The sequence below is a fragment of the Mytilus californianus genome, unplaced genomic scaffold (assembly GCF_021869535.1).
Source record: "Mytilus californianus isolate M0D057914Y unplaced genomic scaffold, xbMytCali1.0.p SCAF_2, whole genome shotgun sequence".
NCBI lineage: Eukaryota > Metazoa > Mollusca > Bivalvia > Mytilida > Mytilidae > Mytilus > Mytilus californianus.
The window spans coordinates 44,643,691-44,669,601 of NW_026262668.1; the positions used below are offsets into that span (position 1 = coordinate 44,643,691).

A 25,911-nucleotide genomic window follows, 5' to 3' on the forward strand; every position below is an offset into this window, starting at 1 on the left:
TATCATGTAATTTTATTGGATACCATACAACTCTTTTTTTGGACTATCATGTAATTTAAGGGGATAACACATACTCTAGTGTTTGGGCTCTATTACTAGTTTTTTTTTTTGGGCTACAGGCTCAGCATTGTGTTGCACAGGCTCAGCATTGTAGTTCGGATTCCTTTGAGCACTGTTGGAGGGTTACAGGCTCTTCTGATAGGGCTCCCTGCTCCGTCAGTAAAGGAACCGTGGAGCCTGTGTTATTATTCCCCATGTATAAATTACCAAAAGGATTTATATTAAGAGTTTCATGATTTTCATGTTTATTTCCGGGGTTAAATATTTACAATATTTAAGTAATAACACACAATCATATGAACAGTTGTGGTCTTCAATGAAAAGATGAAGTGTGATCGACACCTAGGCTAGCAAACAATTCCACTCAAACCAGTACTAGGGGCTTTATTTAAACAGTGCAAGTTTTTGCTCAATGTTGAAGACCACACTGTGAATTTGAGCAATAACAGTTGTTCCTTTGCTTTTGGCTTTTTCATGTGCCTGTAGAGATTTCGTGCCAAGTACATGTATTGATACACCAAATCCATTCATTTCAATTGAATGTGTCCCAATACAGATGACTATTTATGACAAAAACTTGTTAATGTGACATGAATAAAAACTCTACTGTGTACTTGGATTAACATACCGACCTGAATTTTAAATGTGCTAGTTACCAGGTAACAGTCTGCAGGAAGAAATGCCAACTTACTGAAACAAACATTATTCTAACTCTCATCAGACTTTGCTCTTATTGTCTAGATAAAAAGCAGCACATAGATAGCTATGTGTTTAATGATTTAATGATTTATTCATTCACCAACAAAACTGATCTTGCCAGGAGAGAGAGCTTTTGCACAAATGTTTTCAATTCAGGGAGAGATAATTTGACTAGATATTGTTACAAATCATAAACTGCTCCAACACTTTTTTGTAACAAAGTCATTTAACAACCATGCATATTTTTTTATTCCATGAAAGAAAATGGTCCAAATAATGTCTTCAAAAAAGTCATAAATTTTTACAGTTAAGTTCAATTTCTTCTTTAATTTGCATAAAAGTGATTTGCCTCCTTCTAAATAAAACTGTATAAAATTGTTACATTTTGAACCCCATTTCTATTGAAAATATTTATAATAACCTACAGTGTATACATATTCTTTAAATTGATTTTTGAGTGTGTATGCATTTTACTTTGTTTCGGGGGAAAAAAACCTCCATCATAAATAAGATTCTATCCATCTCAAGAATATCTTTAGTGATGACTTGAAGATAAAAAATAATTAACATGTTTTTGTGCTAAATATTTTTAAGTTCAATCAAGGGCAATAACTTTCTTATAAACTTGACCAACTACCATACCTTTACAAATCACATCTACCTTATTTCTTAATACGAAAATCTTTGTTTGATAGAACTAGCTCCTTTGGACATTCTTATTTTCAGAAGTATTTAGCCAGTAAATAAATACATGTATATTGCATTCTGTTTAAATTTTTTTATTTTTCACAATATAGCAATGCTATCTTTTACATTGCACAATTTTCAATAGCAGCACACACATTTGCACATGAATTCTAGCACCTAAACATTTGCTTGTAGATGAGAATTTCTTCACCTACGCAATAAAGTTGACAGCTGACAAATTTGTTAAATCAAAAAAATCATCATAAGCTAAATTAAAATTATGTGTTCACTCTCCAAATGTTTGATAAGCTTAAATAAAATCGAAATATCTTCCAATATAAGTTTGAATAAAGCTTTTTTTTAGAAAAACTATCCTGACCCATCAACCTGTCCATAATAAAAACATTAATAGGAAACAATTTTTTTTGCGTAAGTTTCCATTTTGTAATTTGCTTTGGTTTTCAAAATAATTAATGTTTATCTGTAAACACCATTTAGAATAAAACTTTCCCCCTCTTCAACTCTTAAAGTTAAGGGAGCACAGAGGGCAAGACTTATTTTGTAGCCTTTTTTTTCAATATTTGTTATTTAAACTATGAATTAAAAGTTTCCTAATACTTGGTATATCACATTTCAATTGCACCTTCCTTCTTCACTAAATAAATTGCTTGCCCTCCTTATTCAAAAGTATTTTCTATTGCTGCGACAACAATTAGTTATGGATTCTAATCAAACATTACAATGTAACTTAAACATCATCAGTGGCGGATTCCAGTAGGGGCGAAGTTGGCATACATAATTATCCCCTTTGATAAAAAAAAATGCCCCCCATTTCCTTTAACCCTGGATCTGCTCGTGATCATTATCAGAATTGTCACATGTTATAAAATGAGCACCAATTTAGCACTATTGTTTAATAACAGTAGCACAACTAAAAATAGAAAATAAAAGAAAGATAAAACCCCTTCACCCTTAGCTTACTAGGAAAAAAGTAAAAGAAAACATTTAAAACATGAGTATGATTGAATAATACTTGGCCTATTTAAGGCAGATCAAAGGGAGTTAATAAACTTTGAAAATTTAAGCAAATTCAAATGTATTGCAGTAGAGTGAGACATAGTTTGTTCCAGGATCGAGATAATATATAAACATTATAAAATGAAATTTCATTCTATATTCAATATAAATATAGGATAGAAGTAGAGGACAAATCTTGCTGACAATTTTAAAAGGTATGGATCAACAGTTTCTAAAAGAAGAATATAAATAATATGTGTATTTTAATTAAGGAATGACTGTAATATTTTTTCTGTCTATGACGAAATAACATTAAAAATGTGGTGCACTCTGAATAACCCGCGTAGCGGGTTATTTAAAAGTGTGCACCACATTTTTTAGGTTATTTCGAATAGGCAGAAAAAATATTAGTCATTCCTTATTATTTAATTCTAAATTCCATTTTTAAGGAGTAGATTTTGAAAAAAACGTCGGTGACGTCACGGTCACATGACAAAATTATGTCTATGAGCTGATAGACAAAACACTTTCAGCCAATCAGAAGACGTGTTACATCCAAAATTAAATTATAAGAGACTAAAATTATCATGACCAAACAGAAAGCTGTAACTTCTGAATTTTTCCAAGGAAGAAAATTGGGTTAGAATAATACGCTTGATTTCAATCGTTATCTTTCCGTCATAGTGTTTGGTTTTAGGTGACCTTATTTGACATCATTTGTGCAGTTGTTGGGCATAAAATCTACGTCAGTACGTTGAGCTAAGGGATGGATATTCTGATGGGGATAATTTCCTTATGACTGCTTTGATAACTGTTTTTAAAATGACAATATCAATATATTTCTTTTACTGGTTGGGTTGAATTATTTACATAAGAATAAAGACGTGTATTTGAAAAATGTCAAGCAGTCACAATTACTTTATCAGTTCAAAGATGCCGGGATCCAGTTAGCCCATAAAACGTTTATATGACGTGAGAAATCAGATTATAGTAAAAGAATACTTCTGGTAATGGAAATAATATGGATCAAACATATTGTATCTCTTCTATCAACATGATTCTATCTGAAGGTTTACCTAAAAATATCCAAAATTGAACAGTGAAATAAAATAAATTTGATAAAAAATCAAACTTCTGTGTATTTTTTTTACACTATATACATGTAGATTGCATAAATAATTACAATAATGCATATCCTAGTGCAACAACTACTGCATGTCAATGAAAAGAACTGATATTTTTTTCGATAAGTAAATAATAATTGCTCATCGGATAAGTGGAGTGCTCCGAAGAAAATGGAGGTACATACCTGTACAGAACAGGACAGAAAAGAACTGATATAAACCATCTTATTTTTGTGGATACGTTTTAGCTTTTAGCCCTTTCCAGCCAACTTTGTGTGTTATAATTCTACCATTCTTTAAATGTAATTGATATACTTACATGAAGAATTCACAACAATTTATATTTGCATTATTTTCAACTTTTGAAAGACATGTAAATAACTTGCTAGCAAAAATTAGCTGGTTTTCAATATCTTATAATCACTTGAGCAATATTGATTGATTTTAACATTGATTCTGGTTATCTGTTTCATGTGTATGACAAAAAATACAAAATGCTGTAAAAATTCTATCTACAAAAATGACATTCAAGTCTATATAAGGCACTAAAATTTGCCATTAAACAGTTGACACTACAAAAGTATGTGGTAAAAGATCTGTGGCAACAAGCAACATTATTAGAACTTCTTGTCTGAAAAAAGAAAACATGTTGTCGAAATTAATAGTCTACTGGTATTTTAAGTTTTGTTTTCAAAATATATTAATGACACAATTTTTCCTAGTTCACAACATATATTTATATCTAAAAAATTATATGAATTCTGAAAATAAATTGTGAATTAATTCATGCAGATTGTCATCAAAAGTCGTCTAAAATGTATTTATTCAATGTGTTAATAAAACATTGCAAATATTTCTGAATTGACAGGTTCAGAAGAAGATTTATTGAAAAATAAGACCATACCTTCTTCTTTGCATTACTAATTTTATTTTGTATTTCATGGAACTATCAATTATGAAAATATTTAATATTATGCAAATGGTCTCAACGACCAAGATATCAGCTGGAACCTCACAACACTCTCCTTCTGAATGCAAGTCTTCTGACAGATAGATAAAAGCCCCTACTTTTAAGAAAAAAATTTCCACTTCTCTGTATTTCTCACACACATACCTGTATAATTTAATAAGTTCATTTTTTTCTGGTTAAACTTTTTACAAATTAAACAAATTATTGTCATTTTTAAACAAATTATTGTCATTTTTTGTCATGGCATTTTTAGTTACCTGACAGGTTGTTTTAGCTTATTGATTCATGAATAAATGGATTTTACTCTAATGCTGATGGTAATAAAATCAACTATGTAGAGCAATTCAACGGCAAATGGCTCTTTTGAAAATTTCTTCAGAGGGAGATGTCTAAGTTTGAAGGGTTTGAAAAGTTGACACCAATGAAATACAGTCAATATTTGAGCACCAATATGTTTTAACATGTAAAGATATATGTTACACAAATTTCAGACATACATGTATGTCATTATGCAAATATTTTCAATCATATAAGTTTTATGAGAAAAATAAACATTCTTTATTATATCCTTATCTTTTGGAATAAGGTGGTCTATATTGATAGGGTGTCTGTTTGTTTGATGTTCTGTCCAACTAAACTGCTTGACAGAATTTTGTGAAACTTTCACAGAATCTTACTCAATTGCTTTTGCGCCTCTTACTTCATTTCTCTCCAGTCATTTAAGGGTCAGGCATGGATTCAGATGGGGTGACCCCCTCCTTAACATCAAACCCTGGGTCAATGCATGAGGATTTACTTTGGCATGACATGGACTTGTCATATCCACACACTAAAATTTAGCATTTGTATACCCTTCTTTTCCAAAATCCCTAATAAGAATTTTTATAAAACTTTATCAAAATTTTGACAAAATATTGCCATCGTGCATTTTTATTTTTTCAAATTTTTTTTGGAGTTTCCCATAGCAAATTATGGACTTTGAAAAAGGGGTGGGGGCATAGTTTTGTAAATTTTGTTCACAGTACCTCTAGATTTAAAAATGACATGAGATATCAAGGAACAGTAAACCGTTTAAAATGTTTTTGCTATGGTCAACGCGAGCACCTGGAATGTAAAGATTACCTAAGGTTTACCACAGCGATTCATATTTCAACACCTATAATTTTTTATATACCTCTAAAACTGTATGAACAAATTTAAGGGGTTGCAATTGAAAAGTAAGAGGTTTCGCACAAAGAAGTAACTGTAGAGATAACAAAAACATGTATGTATGAATTTAAAACAAATAACAGTTTATATAGGTTTAACACTATAAGCTAACAAAAAAAAGTCTTTCTGTATATATAAAAGCATTTAACACATTAAAAAAAAAATCTTTTCAAGACCTTAATGCAGGGATCACTATGATATACATTCAACAGTGGAGGTCTTCCACCCTTATATTTCTCATCAAAACATCACCCTAGATTTCCCCCTCCAATGTTTGATGAAGTTTTTAGCACCAGCCTTGATTTTTAAGTACTACCTCAAAATTATAAAGATGAATTGCAAAGACGGCTGAAATAGAAATTTTTGCTTCAGTTAATATTTTTTTACAGACGAAAAACTTTAACCTCTACAATTGAAAGAATTTAACTTCACTTTAAACATTTTGCATTCATACAATTTAACAATAAAATTGAATCAAATTTAATTTTTCAGGCAATGAAAACAGCTAGTGAAAGCATTTCAAAATAAAATATGACTGTAAATGCCAAATGTATATTGAATAAAATTGAGAATGGAAATGGGGAATGTGTCAGAGAGACAACAACTCGACCATAGAGCAGACAACAGCCGAAGGCCACCAATGGGTCTCCAATGCAGCGAGGAAGCATGCTTTAAAGAAAACAATACATTTGGTAATACAATGTACTGACTTTTCTATTTGCTATCTTTATAAATTAGCATCACACTGTTCTAAGTTAATCTCCCATTATCTGCGCACCCAGTTTTCAGTTCAGCTTGGATTAATTCTATACAATGCAAAAATAAAACTCAAAGAAATTAATCTATCATTTATAAACCTTAAAGGAATACAAAAATGGCAAAGAAAATTACCCTAAAGTAATATCATAAATATGAGCCATTGCTTTGAAAAAAAGGACAAAAATCATAGATAATCTTCAAATACATAGTTTGTCTCATTCCAAAATTTGGGTTCATGAACCTAATATAATAATTAAAAAATTGCACGAAGATGCTAGGCAAACTGTAATAGTCCCCACAACTGTGTTAGGGTAAATTTAAAAAAAACAATAAATATAAGAGTTCCACCATAAAGTATAATGCTTGAAAAACTTAACTGCCTAATTGTAAACTCCATATGGTCGTCACTCCTGTGACATTGTATAACAAAAAAGTTCATACATAACAAAAATTTAAGCACTTTTCAAAAGTTACAGTATACTTTCGATGCAGGATTTTTTATTTGTTTCCATAACAATTAATGATTGGCAAGTTTTGACTGTGTTGTTTCTAATGAAGTCTGATTAAAACAGTCTAACATTTGTTTCCTGATGTAGTCAGAGAGTTTTGGGACGTCTTCATCTGTTAGGCCTTTTGTTGATAACTTTGGCAGGCATGTGACAATGAATTTACCTGCAAATATATATTTTCATGATAACTAATTTGTCCATATAAATAATAAGAGATGTGGGGGTATCACATGTATATGTAAATGAGACCAAAAATTTAGATTATTTTTCAACTTTTGTTATAAAATGCTGATATATGTGCTCAGTTGATACCACATTTTATAATTTTAATGCATCTTTGGATTCACCAGTTTTGAAAATGATGAGTCTAGAGAGATATTCATGAGTCCAGGACACATGGACTCACCTAAGTTAGAACCTGGGATCAAATGAATTTGATTTAGACTAGAGCTTGCTGTTTGTTGTGGGCTGTCAAATGTTGATGACCTATCAACAACTGTTGGAATGATGTAACATAATTTTAGTTTGGTCTTCTTTTCAGTTTGTTTACTTAGACCCAAAAGTTGACTAGAGTATAAAAATGTGGTCACCTGGACTTCTCCCATCCTGCAGTAAAAGTCAACATGGGTAGGACTCCCCTTTAGCTGTGTGAGATATATAAATATGCAGCCATATCTTGTTAAAATGGGAACCCTAAATCTAATGCTTCTATAGTGTGTTTGGCTCTCTGCTCCCTAAAGAAAAACTGTCGCAACTTCTTGAGAGGTCCACAGGTAGCCAATTGCAGGGCAAAACTTCTACCCTTATCAAACATATCCTTTCTTCCTTTGGGGTTCCAAATTTCCAGCCCTTTAACCTGGTCAACCAATTTAACAAAACTTACCTATTGGATTTATTGTTAATTTGTTGTGGCCCTGAATATGAATGAAATATTTGCCACTAGACATTAAGAATACAGCAACCCTGCTAATGGACTTGCTTTTACTGCCTGGACTACATTTGATTTCTATTGCTTTATCTCCTTTGTTTGTCTGTTTGTACATGTATTTGAAGAAGCTTTTAAACATTTATTCTTCTTTGATCTTTTCAAATCAAACAAGCATTTTTTTCTCACAAATAATAATATGACAAATTTCAAACCTGTTCCAAATTTCTTTTCTCTTTTGCTGTAGAAATCTGTATATGATGATATGACTACTGGTACTATAGGGACCTATTGAACAAAAACTTCAAATTCATTATTCTAAATTTTCAGTTGTAACTACTAAAAAAAACTCATATTTTCAACCTAAAAATTAAAATTGTTCCCAAATGTAATAAAATGCTTCGCTGGGGCGCAGCTTGATACGACCGCAGAGGTCGAACCCTGAACAGTTGGGGCAAGTATGGACACAACATTCAAGCTTGATACAGCTCTGAATTTGGATTGTTATTAAATATTTGACACAGCATAGGTTTCTGACACAGAAAGAATGTGGTCTAAGAACTTGATTTTTTTTAATTTACCTATTATGGTCCAATGTCCAAAATCAAAATACATGGTTAGATTCAGCATATCAAAGAACCCCATATATTCAATTTTTGTTGAAATCAAACAAAGTTTAATTTTGGACCCCAACTTGGACAAACTTGAAAACTGGGCCCATAATCAAAAATCTAAACACATGTTTAGATTCAGCATATCAAAGAACCCCAAGAATTCAATTTTTGCTAAAATCAAACTAAGTTTAATTTTGGACCCTTTGGACCTTAATGTAGACCAATTTAAAAAACGGGACTTAAAATTAAAAATCTAAATACACGGTTAGATTTGGAATATCAAAGAACCCCAATAATTCAATTTTTGATGAAATCAAACAAAGTTTAATTTTGGACCCTTTTGACCTCAATATGAACCAATTTGATAGCGGGGCCCACAAATAAAAAATCTAAATTCACGGTTAGATTCAGCATATCAAAGAACCCCATATATTCAATTTTTGTTGAAATCAAAAAAAGTTTAATTTTGGACCCCAACTTGGACCAACTTGAAAACTGGGCCCATAATCAAAAATCTAAACACATGTTTAGATTCAGCATATCAAAGAACCCCAAGAATTCAATTTTTGTTAAAATCAAACTAAGTTTAATTCTGGACCCTTTGGACCTCAATGAAGACCAATATAAAAAACGGGACCCAAATTAAAAATCTAAAAACACGGTTAGATTTGGCATATCAAAGAACCCCAATAATTCAATTTTTGATGAAATCAAACAAAGTTTAATTTTGGACCCTTTTGACCTCAATATGATCCAAATTTGATAGCGGGGTCCACAAATAAAAAATCTAAATACATGGTTAGATTCAGCATATCAAAGAACCTCATATATTCAATTTTTGTTGAAATCAAACAAAGTTTAATTTTGGACCCCAATTTGGACCAACTTGAAAACTGGGCCCATAATCAAAAATCTAAATACATGTTTAGATTCAGCATATCAAAGAACCCCATATATTCATTTTTTGTTGAAATCAAACAAAGTTTAAATACTGGACCCTATCTTGGACCAACTTGAAAACTGGGCCCATAATCAAAAATCTAAACACATGTTTAGATTCAGCATATCAAAGAACCCCAAGAATTCAATTTTTGTTAAAATCAAACTAAGTTTAATTTTGGACCCTTTGGACCTTAATGTAGACCAATTTAAAAAACAGGACCCAAAATTAAAAATCTAAATACACGGTTAGATTTGGAATATCAAAGAACCCCAATAATTCAATTTTAGATGAAATCAAACAAAGTTAAATTTTGGACCCTTTTGACCTCAATATGATAACAGGGTCCACAAATAAAAAATCTAAATACATGGTTAGATTCAGCATATCAAAGAACCCCATATATTCAATTTTTGTTGAAATCAAACAAAGTTTAATTTTGGACCCCAATTTGGACCAACTTGAAAACTGGGCCAAAAATCAAAAATCTAAATACACGTTTAGATTCAGCATATCAAAGAACCTCATATATTCAATTTTTGCTAAAATCAAACAAAGTTTAATTTTGGACCCTTTGGACCTTAATGTAGACCAATTTGAAAACTGGACCCAAAATTAAAAAATCTAAATACACTGTTAGATTCGGCATAACAAATAAATAAATGTGATCAAAGATTTTACAAATCTAATGCGCCATACTGTGCAATTAAAGATTACTTCTTGAAATTTTTCAATATTTGAAATTTGAAAAAAAAATAATATTTGAAGATTAATTCTTTTTAATTTCTGAAATCTGAAATGAGAAAAAAATTGACCCCCCACAAATTCTTTTTATCCCCCCCCCCTTTTTTTTCCCCCAAAAAATTCTTTCCCTCAAGATATGGCCATAATCTCAATTCAAATTTCCAATGGAGTTGGCAACCATAATTACCCATTTAAATTTACCATAGTGCTAACTTAATCTATTTTATAATCGAATTAAAAATATAGTGTCAAATCTTTCATAAGGATTTTTTTGTAAAAAAAAAAGATGCAACATTTGCAGATATTTTTACTGGTCTTCCTTTATAAATATGCATTTCTTTAAACATAATTTAAAAGCAGTGTAAGGGAAGTAACCAAAACGTTGTATTTGGATTACCTCCCTTACACTGTTTTAAATTATCTTTATTGTTCATTAACCATTACTTTATACATAATTTAAAAGCAGTGTAAGGGAGATAATTTCAATGATGTATTTGATTTATCTCCCTTACACTGCTTTAAATTATGTTTTGTACTAAAGTATTTGTCCATTAACCAGGACAACCTTGTTTTTCCCACTTTTTTGCCCCTAATTCCTAAACGGTTTGAGCCATAACCCCCCAAAGCAAATCCTAACCATCCTTGGTGGTATGGAAACTTGTAGTATAATTTCAGAGAGATCCATACACCGTTCCACAGTTATTGTCTGGAAACTAGAAAATGCTTATTTTTGGCCCCTAATTCCTTAACTGTTGGTACCATAACCCCCAAAATCAATCCCAACCTTCCTTTTGTGGTATTTAACCTTATGGTCAAATTTCAAAAAGATCCATTCACTTAAACTAAAGTTAGAGTGCGAAAACCAATGTGTCTTCGGACGACGACGCTGGACGACGACGACGACGAGGCCGGATGACGACGACGACGCCAACGTCATACCAATATACGACCACAATATTTTTTTGCAGTCGTATAAAAACTGAAGTTGCCTGTAACTTTTCACCTGAAAGCAAGGTAACTGACTGATGTTATTTTTCTTAATCCAATTTTTTTCTCATGACCAATTTGAAATTGACAGATATCAGACTTTTGAAATTTGACTTTTTTCAGGTATCCAATTGTCAACACTAAAAAAAACTGTTCACTCATGGATTGATCAAAAGGTAATACTTAAAATATACTAGAGTTTTACAAATTTTAAGCAGAAACAAGAAATTATGAAACAATTTTATATTGTTAAAACTGGTGCATTATTTGTGTTGTTGAGAATAGTTCCTGAGAAATTTTATTTTGATACAATTTTTTCATCAAATCAAACATTGGAATTAAAAGTAGAACAATAGTTGCACATGAATATAAGAAAATGTTGTAGTTGTGTTTGTTTGTTTTCTGGTGATTAACTCCACTTTCAGTATCCTTAGCTATATCATGGCGGTCAGTTTTTATTGGTTGAGGATCCTCAAGAGAGCCAACAACGTTCTGCAGGAAAGCTGGTTATCCTTGTCAATTATGATCAGAGTTGAATGCACTGTGCCATGAGAAGTGTTCGAACTCAAACTTCAGAGTGAACAGGCTAGTGATTACTACAGATGAAATAATGAGACTACTTGGTGACCAAGTCCCTCATTGTATTAGTGGTCTGAATGGATATCTAACTTTTTGTTTGTTTCATAAAGCATGCTCTTACCGGTACTTACTTTTTTCCCTCTCATTCATACAAATTTCTTACCTGTGCATTCACAGATAAATGAAAAGCTCCTTTCTTAAAAGGAAGCATGGCTCCTTCATGATTTCTTGTACCTTCTGGGAATATAAAAACTTTTACCTACAAAACAAATTCAGTAAATTAATTAATGAAACTTTCTTTATCTACACAAACAATATACAGTCAAACCTGCTTAAGAGACCACCATATTAAGCAGAAATCTGTTTATTAATTAAGAACATTAATTTTAATCTCTCTGTAGTACATTTCATATAGATTGAACCTGTATTAAGACTACCTGTCTTATTAGACAGCTTTTTTGCTCTCTCTTAAATGGTCTCTTAAAACAGGTTTCGCTGTATTTGACTGTGGATTCATTTAAATTTGAATATTAATATTCATGGGTAAAGAAAAACAATCCTCTTCGTCCTTTTAAAGATGGTTAATTTCAGGTTTAGCCATTTGCTCTTGTTGAAGTAGCAGGAAATTTTATTTGTTGTGTTACTTCTACCAATTAAAAATGTATAATTAAATAAAATGCTCCGCTGGGTGCAGCTTGATACGACCGCAGAGGTCGAACCCTGAACAGTTGGGGCAAGTATGGACACAACATTCAAGCTTGATACAGCACTGAATTTGGATTGTGATTAAATATTTGACACAGCACAGGTTTCTGACATAGAATGAATGTGGTCTAAGAACTTAAGAATTTTTAATTTACCTTTTCAAACCATATCATTATTATTTGTTTTTATATATAAATCAGAAATAACCAATTTAAAATGGAAAATTTTAAAGAAACCCCCCCCCCCCCCCAATTTTTTGATCCCCCTTATGATTCATCACCCCCAAACTCAATCCCAGCTTTCCCTATGTGATATGGAACCTTGTAGTACAATTTCAGAAAGATCCATAGACTTACACACAAGTTATTGTCATGAAACTAGAAAAATGCTTGTTTTTTGCCCCTTTTTTGGCCCCTTATTCCTAAAATTTTGAGGCAATTACCCCCAAAATCAATCCAAACATTCCCTTTGTGGTATGGTACCTTGCTGTACAATTTCAGAGAGATCCATAAATTTGAACACAAGTTATTGTCTGGAAACTAGAAAAATGCTTATTTTTGGCCCCTTTTTGGCCCCTTTTTCCTAAACGTTTTAGGGCAATTACCCCCAAACTAAATTCCAGCTTTCCCTTTGTGATATAGAACCTTGTAGTTCAATTTCAGAAAGATCCATATACACTTACACACAAGTTATTGTCATGAAACTAGAAAAATGCTTGTTTTTTGCCCCTTTTTTGGCCCCTAATTCCTAATATTTTGAAGCAATTACCCCCAAAATCAATCCCAGCATTCCCTGTGTGATATGGAACCTTGTGGTACAATGTCAGAGAGATCCATACACTAACACACAAGTTATGTCTGGAAGTTACAAAAATGCTTATTTTTGGCCCCTTATCCCTTAACTGTTGGTACCATAACCCCCAAAATCAATCCCAACCTTCCTTTTGTGGTATTGAACCTTTTGGTAAAATTTCATAGAGATCCATTCACTTAAACTAAAGTTAGAGTGCAAAAACCAATGTGTCTTCGGAGGACGACGACGACGACAACTACAACGATGACGCAAACATCATACCAATATACGACCGCAAATTTTTTTATGTATGACATAAAAATTTGATGCACTAAACAAGGACAGCTGACAGTGATGTATTATATTGCATGTACATACTTTTATCTCTATGATATTAGTTTCCCTGGTTTTAATTCTATAGATCCAAATATAGTTTACCAATTACTAATAAAATGCTTCGCTGGGCGCAGCTTGATACGACCGCAGAGGTCGAACCTTGAACAGTTGGGGCAAGTATGGACACAACATTCAAGCTTGATACAGCTATGAATTTGGATTGTGATTAAATATTTGACACAGCATAGGTTTCTGACACAGAAAGAATGTGGTCTAAGAACTTGATTTTTTTTAATTTACCTATTATGGTCCAATGTCCAAAATCAAAATACATGGTTAGGTTCAGCATATCAAAGAACCCCATATATTCAATTTTTGTTAAAATCAAACTAAGTTTAATTTTGGACCCTTTGGACCTTAATGTAGACCAATTTAAAAAACGGGACCCAAAATTAAAAATCTAAATACACAGTTAGATTTGGAATATCAAAGATCCCCAATAATTCAATTTTTGATGAAATCAAACAAAGTTTAATTTTGGACCCTTTTGACCTATATATAAACCAATTTGATAGCGGGGCCCACAAATAAAAAATCTAAATACATGGAAGGATTCAGCATATCAAAGAACCCCATATATTCAATTTTTGTTGAAATCAAAAAAAGTTTAATTTTGGACCTAAACTTGAAAACTAGGCCCATAATCAAAAATCTAAACACATGTTTAGACTCAGCATATCAAAGAACCCTAAGAATTCAATTTTTGTTAAAATCAAACTAAGTTTTATTTTGGACCCTTTGGACCTTAATGTAGACCAATATAAAAAACAGGACCCAAAATTAAAAATCTAAAAACACGGTTAGATTTGGCATATCAAAGAACCCCAATAATTCAATTTTTGATGAAATCAAACAAAGTTTAATTTTGGACCCTTTTGACCTCAATATGAACCAATATGATAGCGGGCCCACAAATAAAAAATCTAAATACATGATTAGATTCAGCATATCAAAGAACCCCATATATTCAATTTTTGTTGAAATCAAACAAAGTTGAATTTTGGACCCCAATTTCGACCAACTTGAAAACTGGGCCAAAAATCTAAAATCTAAATACATGTTTAGATTCAGCATATCAAAGAACCCCATATATTCAATTTTTGTTGAAATCAAACAAAGTTTAATTTTGGACCCCAACTTGGACCAGCTTGAAAACTTGGCCCATAATCAAAAATCTAAACACATGTTTAGATTCAGCATATCAAAGAACCCTAAGAATTCAATTTTTGTTAAAATCAAACTAAGTTTAATTTTGGACCCTTTGGACCTTAATGTAGACCAATTTAAAAAACAGGACCCAAAATTAAAAATCTAAATACAAGGTTAGATTTGGCATATCAAAGCACCCCAATAATTCAATTTTTGATGAAATCAAACAAAGATTAATTTTGGACCCTTTTGACCTCAATATGAACCAATTTGATAGCGGGGTCCACAAATAAAAAATCTAAATACATGGTTAGATTCAGCATATCAAAGAACCCCATATATTCAATTTTTGTTGAAATCAAACAAAGTTTAATTTTGGACCCCAATTTGGACCAACTTGAAAACTGGGCCAAAAATCAAAAATCTAAATACATGTTTAGATTCAGCATATCAAAGAACCCCATATATTCAATTTTTGTTAAAATCAAACAAAGTTTAATTTTGGACCCTTTGGACCTTAATGTAGACCAATTTGAAAACTAGACCCAAAATTAAAAATCTAAATACACGGTTAGATTCGGCATAACAAATAAATAAATGTGGTCAAAGATTTTACAAATCTAATGCGCCATACTGTGCAATTAAAGATTACTTCTTGAAATCTTTCAATATTTGAAATTTGAAAAAAAAAAAATATTTGAAGAATAATTCTTTTTAATTTCTGAAATCTGAAATGAGAAAAAAATTGACCCCCCCAATTTCTTTTTACCCCCCCCCCCCCCTTTTTTCCCCCAAAAAATTCTTTCCCTCAAGATATGGTCATAATCTCAATTCAAATTTCCAATGGAGTTGGCAACCATAATTACCCATTTAAATTTACCATAGTGCTAACTTAATCTATTTTATAATAGAATTAAAAATATAGTGTCAAATCTTTCATATGGATTTTTTTGTAAAAAAAACAGATGCAACATTTGCAGATATTTTTACTGGTCTTCCTTTATAAATATGCATTTCTTTAAACATAATTTAAAAGCAGTGTAAGGGAAGTAACCAAAACGTTGTATTTGGATTACCTCCCTTACACTGTTTTAAATTATCTTACTTGTTCATTAACCATTACTTTATACATAATTTAAAAGCAGTGTAAGGGAGATAATTTCAATGATGTATTTGATTTATCTCCCTTACACTGCTTTAAATTATGTTTTGTACTAAAGTATTTGTCCATTAACCAGGACAACCATGTTTTTCCCCCTTTTTTGCCCCTAATTCCTAAACGGTTTGAGCCATAACCCACCAAAGCAAATCCTAACCATCCCTTTGTGGTATGGAAACTTGTAGTATAATTTCAGAGAGATCCATACAACGTTCCACAGTTATTGTCTGGAAACTAGAAAATGCTTATTTTTGGCCCCTTTTTGGCCCCTAATTCCTTAACTGTTGGTACCATAATCCCCAAAATCAATCCCCACCTTCCTTTTGTGGTATTGAACCTTATGGTAAAATTTCAAAGAGATCCATTCACTTAAACTAAAGTTAGAGTGCGAAAACCAATGTGTCTTCGGACGACGACGCCAACGTCATACCAATATACGACTGCAAAATTTTTGCGGTCGTATAAAAATTCATTCAATTCAAATCTTTATTGTTATTTCACTGAATTTCATAGCATGTGACACAACATAACAAAATGAAAACGAACAATATCAAAAGGATCATTTTTATACATTATGAAAGTAAATATTTCAAGAGTCCCCTTTCCTCAGTTCTATAGAATGTTTTAAAAAGGAACCAAGCTATATATATATATATATAATTAATTACCTTAATGTGTGGTCTTGGGTTGAGGATATATGGGATTTTATCTATATCATTTAAATCTATAAATTGTGTGTTGTCAATTATCAAAAAATCAAAATAAACTTATATAATATCACTGTTAAAATCACAATATAAAAGAAATAAATTTCATCTTCAATTTTTTGGCAGTATTTGCCTAATCTTTCTTCTCTTGGTATTTTAAGATATCCCCCTTTTTCTATTAATAAATTGTGGTCACTAATCCAAATTTTGTTATCAGTTTTCTAAATTCAAATTTGAGCAAGTTAAATATTTTTCTTCTGTAATATTTTGTTTTACAAATAGCGATTTTACAGTTGTCCTTTATATCTGTTAATTTATCATTTATTAACTTTTCATAAAAAGTAAGTTTGTAATCATGAAAGCTAATTTAGATTAATGAACCATTAAAATGATGTCAAAATCAGGTGAACACGTTCAGTTAGACATGTAGACAAAATATTTTTGACATATTACTAAAGTTATTGAAAAATTGACCTATTTCTGAAATAAACAATTGTGGATCAATGAACCATGAAAGTCAGATCAAGGTCAGGTGACCCTTGTATGAAAGGCATGTGTACCTTAAAATGATTCTATGGAACCAAATATAGTTGACCTAAAACTCATATTTATTGAAACAAGAGTGCACACGCTGAAATGTCTCGCCTTCTTTACTAATCATTGATATTATGTTGATAGTCCTAAATATAAAGCTTTATTACAACTGTCACATAAACTTAACATTAACCAAGTAAACTAAATATTGACCAATGAACCATGAAAATGAGGTCAAGGTCAGATGAACCATACTAGGCAGGCATGTACAGCTAACAATTCTTCCATACAACAAAAATAGTTGACCTATTGCTTATAGTTTAAGAAAAACAGACGAAAACACAAAAACTTAACACTGAGCAATGAACCTTGAAAATGAGGTCAAGGTCAAATAAAACCTGCGTAACTGACATATAGATCATAAAATATTTCCATACACCAAATATAGTTGAACTATTGCATATATAGTATTAGAAAAAAAGACCAAAACTCAAAAACTTAACTTTGACCACTGAACCATGAAAATGAGGTCAAGGTAAGATGACACCTGCCAGCTAGACATGTAAACCTTACAATCATTCCATACACCAAATATAGTAGACCTATTGCATACAGTATAAGAAAAACAGACCAAAACACAAAAACTTAACTATAACCACTGAACCATGAAAATGAGGTCAAGGTCAGATGACACCTGCCAGTTGGACATGTACACCTTACAGTCCTTCCATACACCGAATATACTAGACCTATTGCTTATAGTATCTGAGATATGGACTTGACCACGAAAACTTAACCTTGTTCACTGATCCATGAAATGAGGTCGAGGTCAAGTGAAAACTGTCTGACGGGCATGAGGACCTTGCAAGGTACGCACATACCAAATATAGTTATCCTATTACTTATAATAAGAGAGAATTTAACATTACAAAAAATCTGAACTTTTTTTTCAAGTAGTCACTGAACCATGAAAATGAGGTCAAGGACATTGGACATGTGACTGACGGAAACTTCGTAACATGAGGCATCCATATACAAAGTATGAAGCATCCAGGTCTTCCATCTTCTAAAATATAAAGCTTTTAAGAAGTTAGCTAACGCCGCCGCCGCCGCCGCCGTAGCCGCCGTAGCCGCCGGATCGCTATCCCTATGTCGAGCTTTCTGCGACAAAAGTCGCAGGCTCGACAAAAACCATCTAGTCAGCATAACTAAAAATTGATAAATGAACCATGAAAACCTTTTGAATTGAAATCTTTATTTTTATGCCCCTGTCGTATGCAATATTTTTATGCCCCTGCCTTATGCAATGGGGGCATTAAGTGTTACCCTTGACCCTCTGTCTTTCAGTCTGTCTTTCCATCCGTCCCATTTTTGATTCCGCACTCTAACTTAAGTTAAGAACCCATACACCATATAAGAACCAAACTTGCAGACAAAATTCGAATTTGGGTAGCGAGTCACTTACCATTCTAGAGTTATGCCCTTTTATAACTTGGAAACTTTTTTGTTTCCTCACTCTAACTTAAGTTTGGCTCATTCAAATTTTATGAAACTCATACACAATGCTAAAAACCACAACACACAGTAAGTGTTCGAATTAGGAATCATTTACCGTTCTAGAGTTGTCCCTTTTTAACTTGGAAAATTGCAAAGCTTGAGCAGGGGCGTTCTTCTTTTATTTTAATAAATAAAAAATATATTCTGTATTTGTAAAACAAATAACCATGAGATAAAAATTATAAATGACTTCATGTAAATAAAAATGTATGCATATTAATTGCATTCTTAATCTAAATGAGAATATTTCAGTAAAAATCTTGATCAAACATCACAATTTTAGATACCTGAAACCATCTTAATTCAATATATCAAACTCTTCTTCAAATGTTCTTAATGCATTTGAAATATGACTCAATGAGAGAGATGAATAACCATTTTATCATAAACCAAAGGAATAAATCTTGAACTTCATCCAATTTACACATCACATTAGATCAGATTGAAATAAATGTACAATAAGCTTCAAAAAATTTCTGATCAGCTTCTGATTTCAGCCCGGATGGCTGCATGTGTTGGATGAAGCTTGTTTGTCTTGAGAAATATTGTGTGAATCTATAAAATATAACAACTACCTTTATTACACTCATAAACGTGTTAAAGTTACATACTCAGGCATTTCTATAATTTGTGATATTGTCATGAACTTTTTCATCATGTACATACTTTATTATTTTTAATTTCATCTGATGTCTTTTGTACTGCATCAACAGCTCTCTCTCTGTTTCCACGGTCAATAAAAACAGTCCCAACTAAGTAAAGAGCCAGTCCAAATGGTCCACAATAAAGTAACTCTTTTTTGGCGAAGGGTACACAGCGTTCAGGCCAAATCTCCATCATAGCTAAAAATATAAAAATATATTTAAATGTCTGTTATAGTAATTTTTCATTTACATCATTTCACATTTTTTCATATCATTGCCTTTTGTAGCTGACTATATTGTATGTGTTTTGCTCATTGTTAAAAGCCATACAAATGACCTAAAGTTGCTTAAATCCACATCATTTATGATTTGTTGTCTCATTGGCAATCATCATACCACATCTCTCTATCTTATATTACTAGAATACATCCTAGACATCGAGGGTCTGTGACTAGATTGAATTTTAGCCAGGCTTTTTAGTATTGGTTTTGTCATCTGATGAAGTTACATCACACCACATTCTATATGTGCCTGTCCCAAGTCAGGTCAGTAATTGTTGTTGGTTCTTGTCGGTCATATTTGTTTTTTGTAAATTGTTTTGTAATAAATTAGGTCGTTAGTTTTCTCAATTGAATTGTTTCATATATTTCATGTCGGGGCCTTTTATAGCCGACTATACAGTATGGGTTTTTCTCATTGTTGAAGCTCATACGGTTGCCTATAATTGCTTACATCCACTTTATTTGAACTTGGTGGATAGTTGTCTCATTGGCAATCATACCTCATCTCCTTTATATTTTTATAAAGGAAATGTACAAATACTGGAGTTTTGTGTAAATTAAACATATCGCAATTTGTTTTTTAACTTCATATTTAATTATCTTATTTCAAGTTTCATTTTGTTAATAACATTTTCTCCTTCTGTCTAATGCATTAAATTAGAAAAAATCCCCTAATTAACTTACAGTTGTTTACACTATGACCACTGCATTACATAACGTAATTATCAATTGAAATACATGGGTTTGCAATCTTTGATAATTAATTGGATTCTTTTGATAACTCTATTTGCCAGTAAAACATGTGCTTTTGAAACTAGAGGCTCTAAAGAGCCTGTGTCGCTCAACTAGGTCTATGTGCATAATCAACAATGGACTCTCTCCAACATTGAAGACAAGAAATGAATTCATGACAAAAAGTTCTTTTTTGTTGATCTTGTATTGCTGATCATTTTGTCTGTTTAGTTTCTCTCTATCTTCTTTAGTTTTTGCTCAAAACACAAAGAGGGTAAAAAAATCCTCATTTAAGGGCAATCACTCCTATGAAGAGTGACAGTCTACTAACTATATCGGCAAAATTTGACTTTTTTGTGGATTTTGCTGATAATTTTTTGTAGATCTCATCTTGCTGATAATTTTTGCAACTTAAAGTTTCTCTCTATCTATTATAGTTTTCAAGATAAAGGGCAAAAATGGAAAACAATGGTAAAATTTGTCATTTAAGGGCAACAACTCCTGTAGGAAGTTGCCCAACAGTTTTGACGTCAACAAACAATTAGTACAGCTCAACAATCTGAACATTTTGGCCTGTCAGATTTTCTCTATTTATAACGGTTTTCAAAATAATAGCCAAAACTTGAATTTTACTACCATTTTCTATTTTTAGCCATGTAGGCCATCTTGGTTGGCAGGCAGGGTCATCGGAAATAATTTTTAAACTAGATACCCCAATGAAGATTGTTGCCAAGTTTGGTTAAATTTGGTCCAGTAGTTTTAGAGGAGAAAATTTTTGTAAAAGTTAACGGACGACAACAGACGACGGACACCAAGTGATGAGAAAAGCTCATATGGCCCTTTGGTCCAGGTGAGCTAAAAAAGGTAAATAAATTTTGATTTCCTCAGGTTTTTTTATCATTAGCATAAGACATTTACAAAAGATCAATTACATCATTCACTTTCGTTTCTTTCGGATTTTACTGTTATTGTATGCAATTAATGAAAACAGAAGTAAATTTTTGGTAAAGATATTCACAAAAATACTTTTTATCAGTGAAAAGATAAGATCATGGTGACAGGACTAAGCTTTTGTTACAAGGACACGTCCCGTGGATGCACAGGTTCCTGAAATAGTGCATCCAGACAGATAATGATGCATCCAAATCCCATGTAAGTGCCTTAAAGAGAACCCTGCAGTCCCTCATTTACTTTGTACCGACTTACCAAACAGATCTAAGGAGCTTTGATGATTACAGACAATAATATAAGCTTCATCATATTCGAGATTTTCTCTTCCTCTAACTTCTATAGACAAACCAAACAAACATCTCATATGATTGACTAACCAGTTGGCCAACCTGTTAAAAATAAAATAATAGTCTTAACAAATGTGAGAGTTAAATGACAGGTAAATCTCAGTCAGTTATTGAACGATATAAATAGACATGTCTCATATTACATATACCCCTGGTATTACATGTATAAAAATGCTTTTTCTTGATCATGAAGAAACTTCTATTCAAGTTTCGTAAACTTCTATGAAGGTTTGACAAAGTTATTTCCCCAAGATTGTATCTAAGATTAAATGTCAACCTGTTAAATGCAACAACATTATGTAGTCTTTTAAATCATTTGTATTACATGACTGTTGCAACAGCTTTTAAATATTGATGGAATTGATCTTGGTCAAGTTATCCTTGAGTTTTGGATGCAAACAAAATAGAAAAAACAACAAACATTTATATTTAGATAAATATACATAAATAGATACATGTATGCTGCAGGGATGAATTCACATGTTTTAAAATGGGTATCCTAAGAAAATGATTTGAAATGTTCAATCGAATTGGGAAATTTATCAAAATAACAGACTTTTTCATTTATACATGTGTAAATACGTCTATAAAGTTATAATCCTCCAAAAAATGGCTATTCCTAACATGAGTGACTGAAATAAAAATAGGTAATAAAGACTATATGAATGAGTTATGCCGGTTGGCCTTAGATCAATCAGCCTAAATGACATCATTAAACAATGGATTCTTACTGTGACTTAATAACGGAACCAGGACAGCTCATACCAAGACATCACTACCAATTAAAAAACAACTCAGACCTCTTTGTAAGACATTGAACTCGGACTTGTTTCTAAGGCAACTTTGACTCTTAAACACCCTCATACTTAGGCCATTGAAAATTGAATGTTGGTTTCCCTTAATACAAGAAAATATTAAAGGATCAGCAGGCAGGAAAAACTATTCATTTCATATTATTTGCCAAAAATAAATAGAGGCACATGAAGTTTTGCTTTTCAGTGAATTTATTTCTTAAACCACTGACAGGAAATTTATGTAAAAAAACTTGTTTGACATTATATCTTGAACTCCGACCACTCACTTTTTTATGATATGTTAAAAACAACAATATTTATCTATTTGAAAAGAATTAATTTAGAAATTAGATATACCTGTTGATGAATTTTACAAATCTAGCTCTACAATTTTTTTTAAGGATTAACCTTTATAGTATCGATGAATCAGAACTTTTACAAATGTATAGGTTTCAACAACATATTATTTGAAAAAAAAATATCTATGGATTGGAGATTTGATAATTTTAAGACAAAATTAGGGACGTTTTTCAACAATTTTATGAGCTTTCTATAAAATTGAGAATAGAAATGGGGAATGTGTCAAAGAGACAACAACCTGACCATAGAGCAGACAACAGCTGAAGGCCACCAATGGGTCTTCAATGCAGCGAGAAACTCCCACACCGGAAGCGTCCTTCAGCTGGCCCCTAAACAAATATGTATACTAGTTCAGTGATAATGGACGTCATACTAAACTCCAAATTATACACAAGAAACTAAAATTAAAAATTAAAATGATACAAGACTAACAAAGGCCAGAGGCTCCTGACTTGGGACAGGCGCAAAAATCCGGCGGGGTTAAACATGTTTTTTGAGATCTCAACCCTCCCACTATACCTCTAGCCAATGTAGAAAAAACAAACGTACAACAGTACGCACAGTAAAACTCAGTTTAAGAGAAGTCCGAGTCCGATGTCAGAATAGGAAACAAATATACCAATTTTCACAAATTTCAAAAGAATTTCATTCAGTAATATTTCAGAAAAAAATAAGAGTTAAATGCATTATTTTTTCAATTTTCAAATAAATTTCAATGAGGAAAAGTTGTTTGCAAAAATTTTACCAAAATCTGTGACATAGCCCATTTACTGTACCTTGACCTTAAGGCTACATTAGTATCCCATTGAAGCTTTGTTTGTCAAGTAGCTTTGTTTGTCAAGTGGACAGTAAGAAACTTCTTTGAAGCTTTGTTTGTCGAAGTGGACAGTAAGAAACTTCATTGAAGCTTTGTTTGTCGAAGTGGACAGTAAGAAACTTCACTGAAGCTTTGTTTGTCGAAGTGGACAGTAAGAAACTTCATTGAAGCTTTGTTTGTCGAAGTGGACAGTAAGAAACTTCATTGAAGCTTTATTTGTCGAAGTGGACAGTAAGAAACTTCTTTGAAGCTTTGTTTGTCGAAGTGGACAGTAAGAAACTTCATTGAAGCTTTGTTTGTCGAAGTGGACAGTAAGAAACTTCATTGAAGCTTTGTTTGTCGAAGTGGACAGTAAGAAACTTCCTTGAAGCTTTGTTTTTTGAAGTGGACAGTACGAAACTTCAGTGAAGCTTTGTTTGTCGAAGTAGACAGTTAGAGATAACAGAACAAAAATTAACATTTAAGAGATAAAATCTCAGAACTTATCAGTGGCAAAGGGAAGGTCATGTAAGTTTTTTGGGTTTCTCTATCAAAACATGCAAAATGCTCCAATATTACTTAAAAAATTTTTGTGATAAAAATTGCATTATACCTCAATTGGTGTATCTCAATATATGTCAAAAGGTAGATTATGCTGAATAAGCGTATAAAAACTTTTTGGTATTCATCTGTTCAAATTTTGTCTTCTAATGACCATGATGACTAGATCTGTCTCAGAATAACCGTCTGATGTCATGCAACTGTCACATTTTAATCATGACATAGATTTTTAAAAATTGTGATGAAATATTTTGCTGAAACATGTGTGATTTTTAGTAATGGTTATCAGATTTGCATTTATACACTTGTAAATACGTCTTTAAAGGTATAATCCTCCAAATAATGGCTATTCCTAACCTGATTGACTGAAATAAAAATAGGTATTAAGACTATATGAATGAGTTATGACGTTTGGCCTTAGATCAATCAGACTAAATGACATCATTAAACAATCATGGATTCTTACTGTGACGTAATAACGGAATCAGGACAGCTCAGACCAAGACAACTCCACCAATTAAAAGACAACTTAGACCCTTAAATACCCTCATACTTAGGCCATTGAAAATTGAATGTTGGCTTCCCTTAATACAAGAAAATATTAAAGGATCAGCAGGCAGGAAAAACTATTCATTTCATTTTATTTGCAAAAATAAATAGAGGCACATGCAGTTTTGCTTTTCAGTTAATTTTTTTCCTTAACCACTGACATAAAGTCTTGTAAAACAACTTGATTGACATTATATCTTGAAATCCGACCACTCACTTTTTTATGATATGTTAAAAACAACAATATTTATCTATTTGAAAAGAAATAATTTAGATATCCCTGTTGATGAATTTTACAAATCTAGCTCTGCTTTTTTTTTACATTTATTCGAACCTTCTGTCACATGAAATAATTGAATAGATATATTAAAAAAAAAATAAACAATAAATATCTCCACATGTTGTACATGTACATGCGATGAATAAGTGGTCCTAGTAGTTTTTAATCTTTTCTGTATTCCTTCATAAATGTTCCAGTTGTCTTTCACTCCGGTAAAAGTTGTCTTCGAAAGTGGTCTGTGTTGCCTTGGTCTGAGTTGTCATGTATTTGTAATAACAAACATGTAAGCATAAGTCTAACATGGTAAATGTACAGATAAATGCAAGCATCGAAAGTCCTATTTGACTGTACGATTTCACACAAATTTATATATCTGTTTACTGAAAAATATCTGAAGGTAGCTCATCAGGTAGCTGCCTCCAATTTACAATATGGCATTCTACATTCTATGTCTCTGCAAGCACATACCGAGCATTTTCTGGTCGTCGTGGACGAAACAAAGAGTAGACCATTACGACTGTGCCAACCAACATAACAAGTATATAATACAAGATAAACTTGGCATAATACTTAAAAGTATTGTTCAACTCATAAATTATAGGTAAAGTCAACAGACAGGCTATGACAGCCCACTGCAACCAGTCTAAACCAATCAACATCTCAAAATCACAAAAATTTTAAAGTTCATCGCAAAAACGGAAGTAGGATCAAAGTACAAATATTGTAAAAGCAGTGTCAGAGACGGACATTTTGCGGAAAGTATCAAAACATATTTAAAAAAAACAACAAAACAA

The 25,911-nt window shown here is 31.9% G+C and overlaps 1 protein-coding gene across 1 annotated transcript; it reads right to left on the bottom strand.

Annotated features, from left to right (window-relative positions):
- Positions 1 to 1,522: 1,522 nt before the first annotated feature.
- On the bottom strand, positions 1,523 to 25,824 carry LOC127727995 (1-acyl-sn-glycerol-3-phosphate acyltransferase alpha-like). The gene is made up of 6 exons (XM_052235148.1): positions 25,586 to 25,824; positions 21,686 to 21,819; positions 19,489 to 19,664; positions 11,987 to 12,082; positions 8,175 to 8,247; positions 1,523 to 7,197 (listed from the first exon to the last, which is right to left on the bottom strand). The coding sequence occupies exons 1-6, from the start codon at positions 25,774 to 25,776 to the stop codon at positions 7,043 to 7,045; spliced, it is 825 nt and encodes a 274-aa protein (XP_052091108.1). The 5' UTR covers positions 25,777 to 25,824; the 3' UTR covers positions 1,523 to 7,042.
- Positions 25,825 to 25,911: the final 87 nt, after the last annotated feature.

Bases quoted from the DNA above. Each gene is read 5' to 3' on its own strand.
- LOC127727995 (XM_052235148.1), bottom strand. From the start codon at position 25,776: ATGTTGATTGGTTTAGACTGGTTGCAGTGGGCTGTCATAGCCTGTCTG. The intron at 19,665-21,685 runs GTAAGTCGGTAC...TTATATTTTTAG, and splicing joins AAGCTCCTTAGATCTGTTTG to CTATGATGGAGATTTGGCCT. The intron at 7,198-8,174 runs GTTTGAAATTTG...ATATATTTGCAG, and splicing joins AGAAAAGAAATTTGGAACAG to GTAAATTCATTGTCACATGC.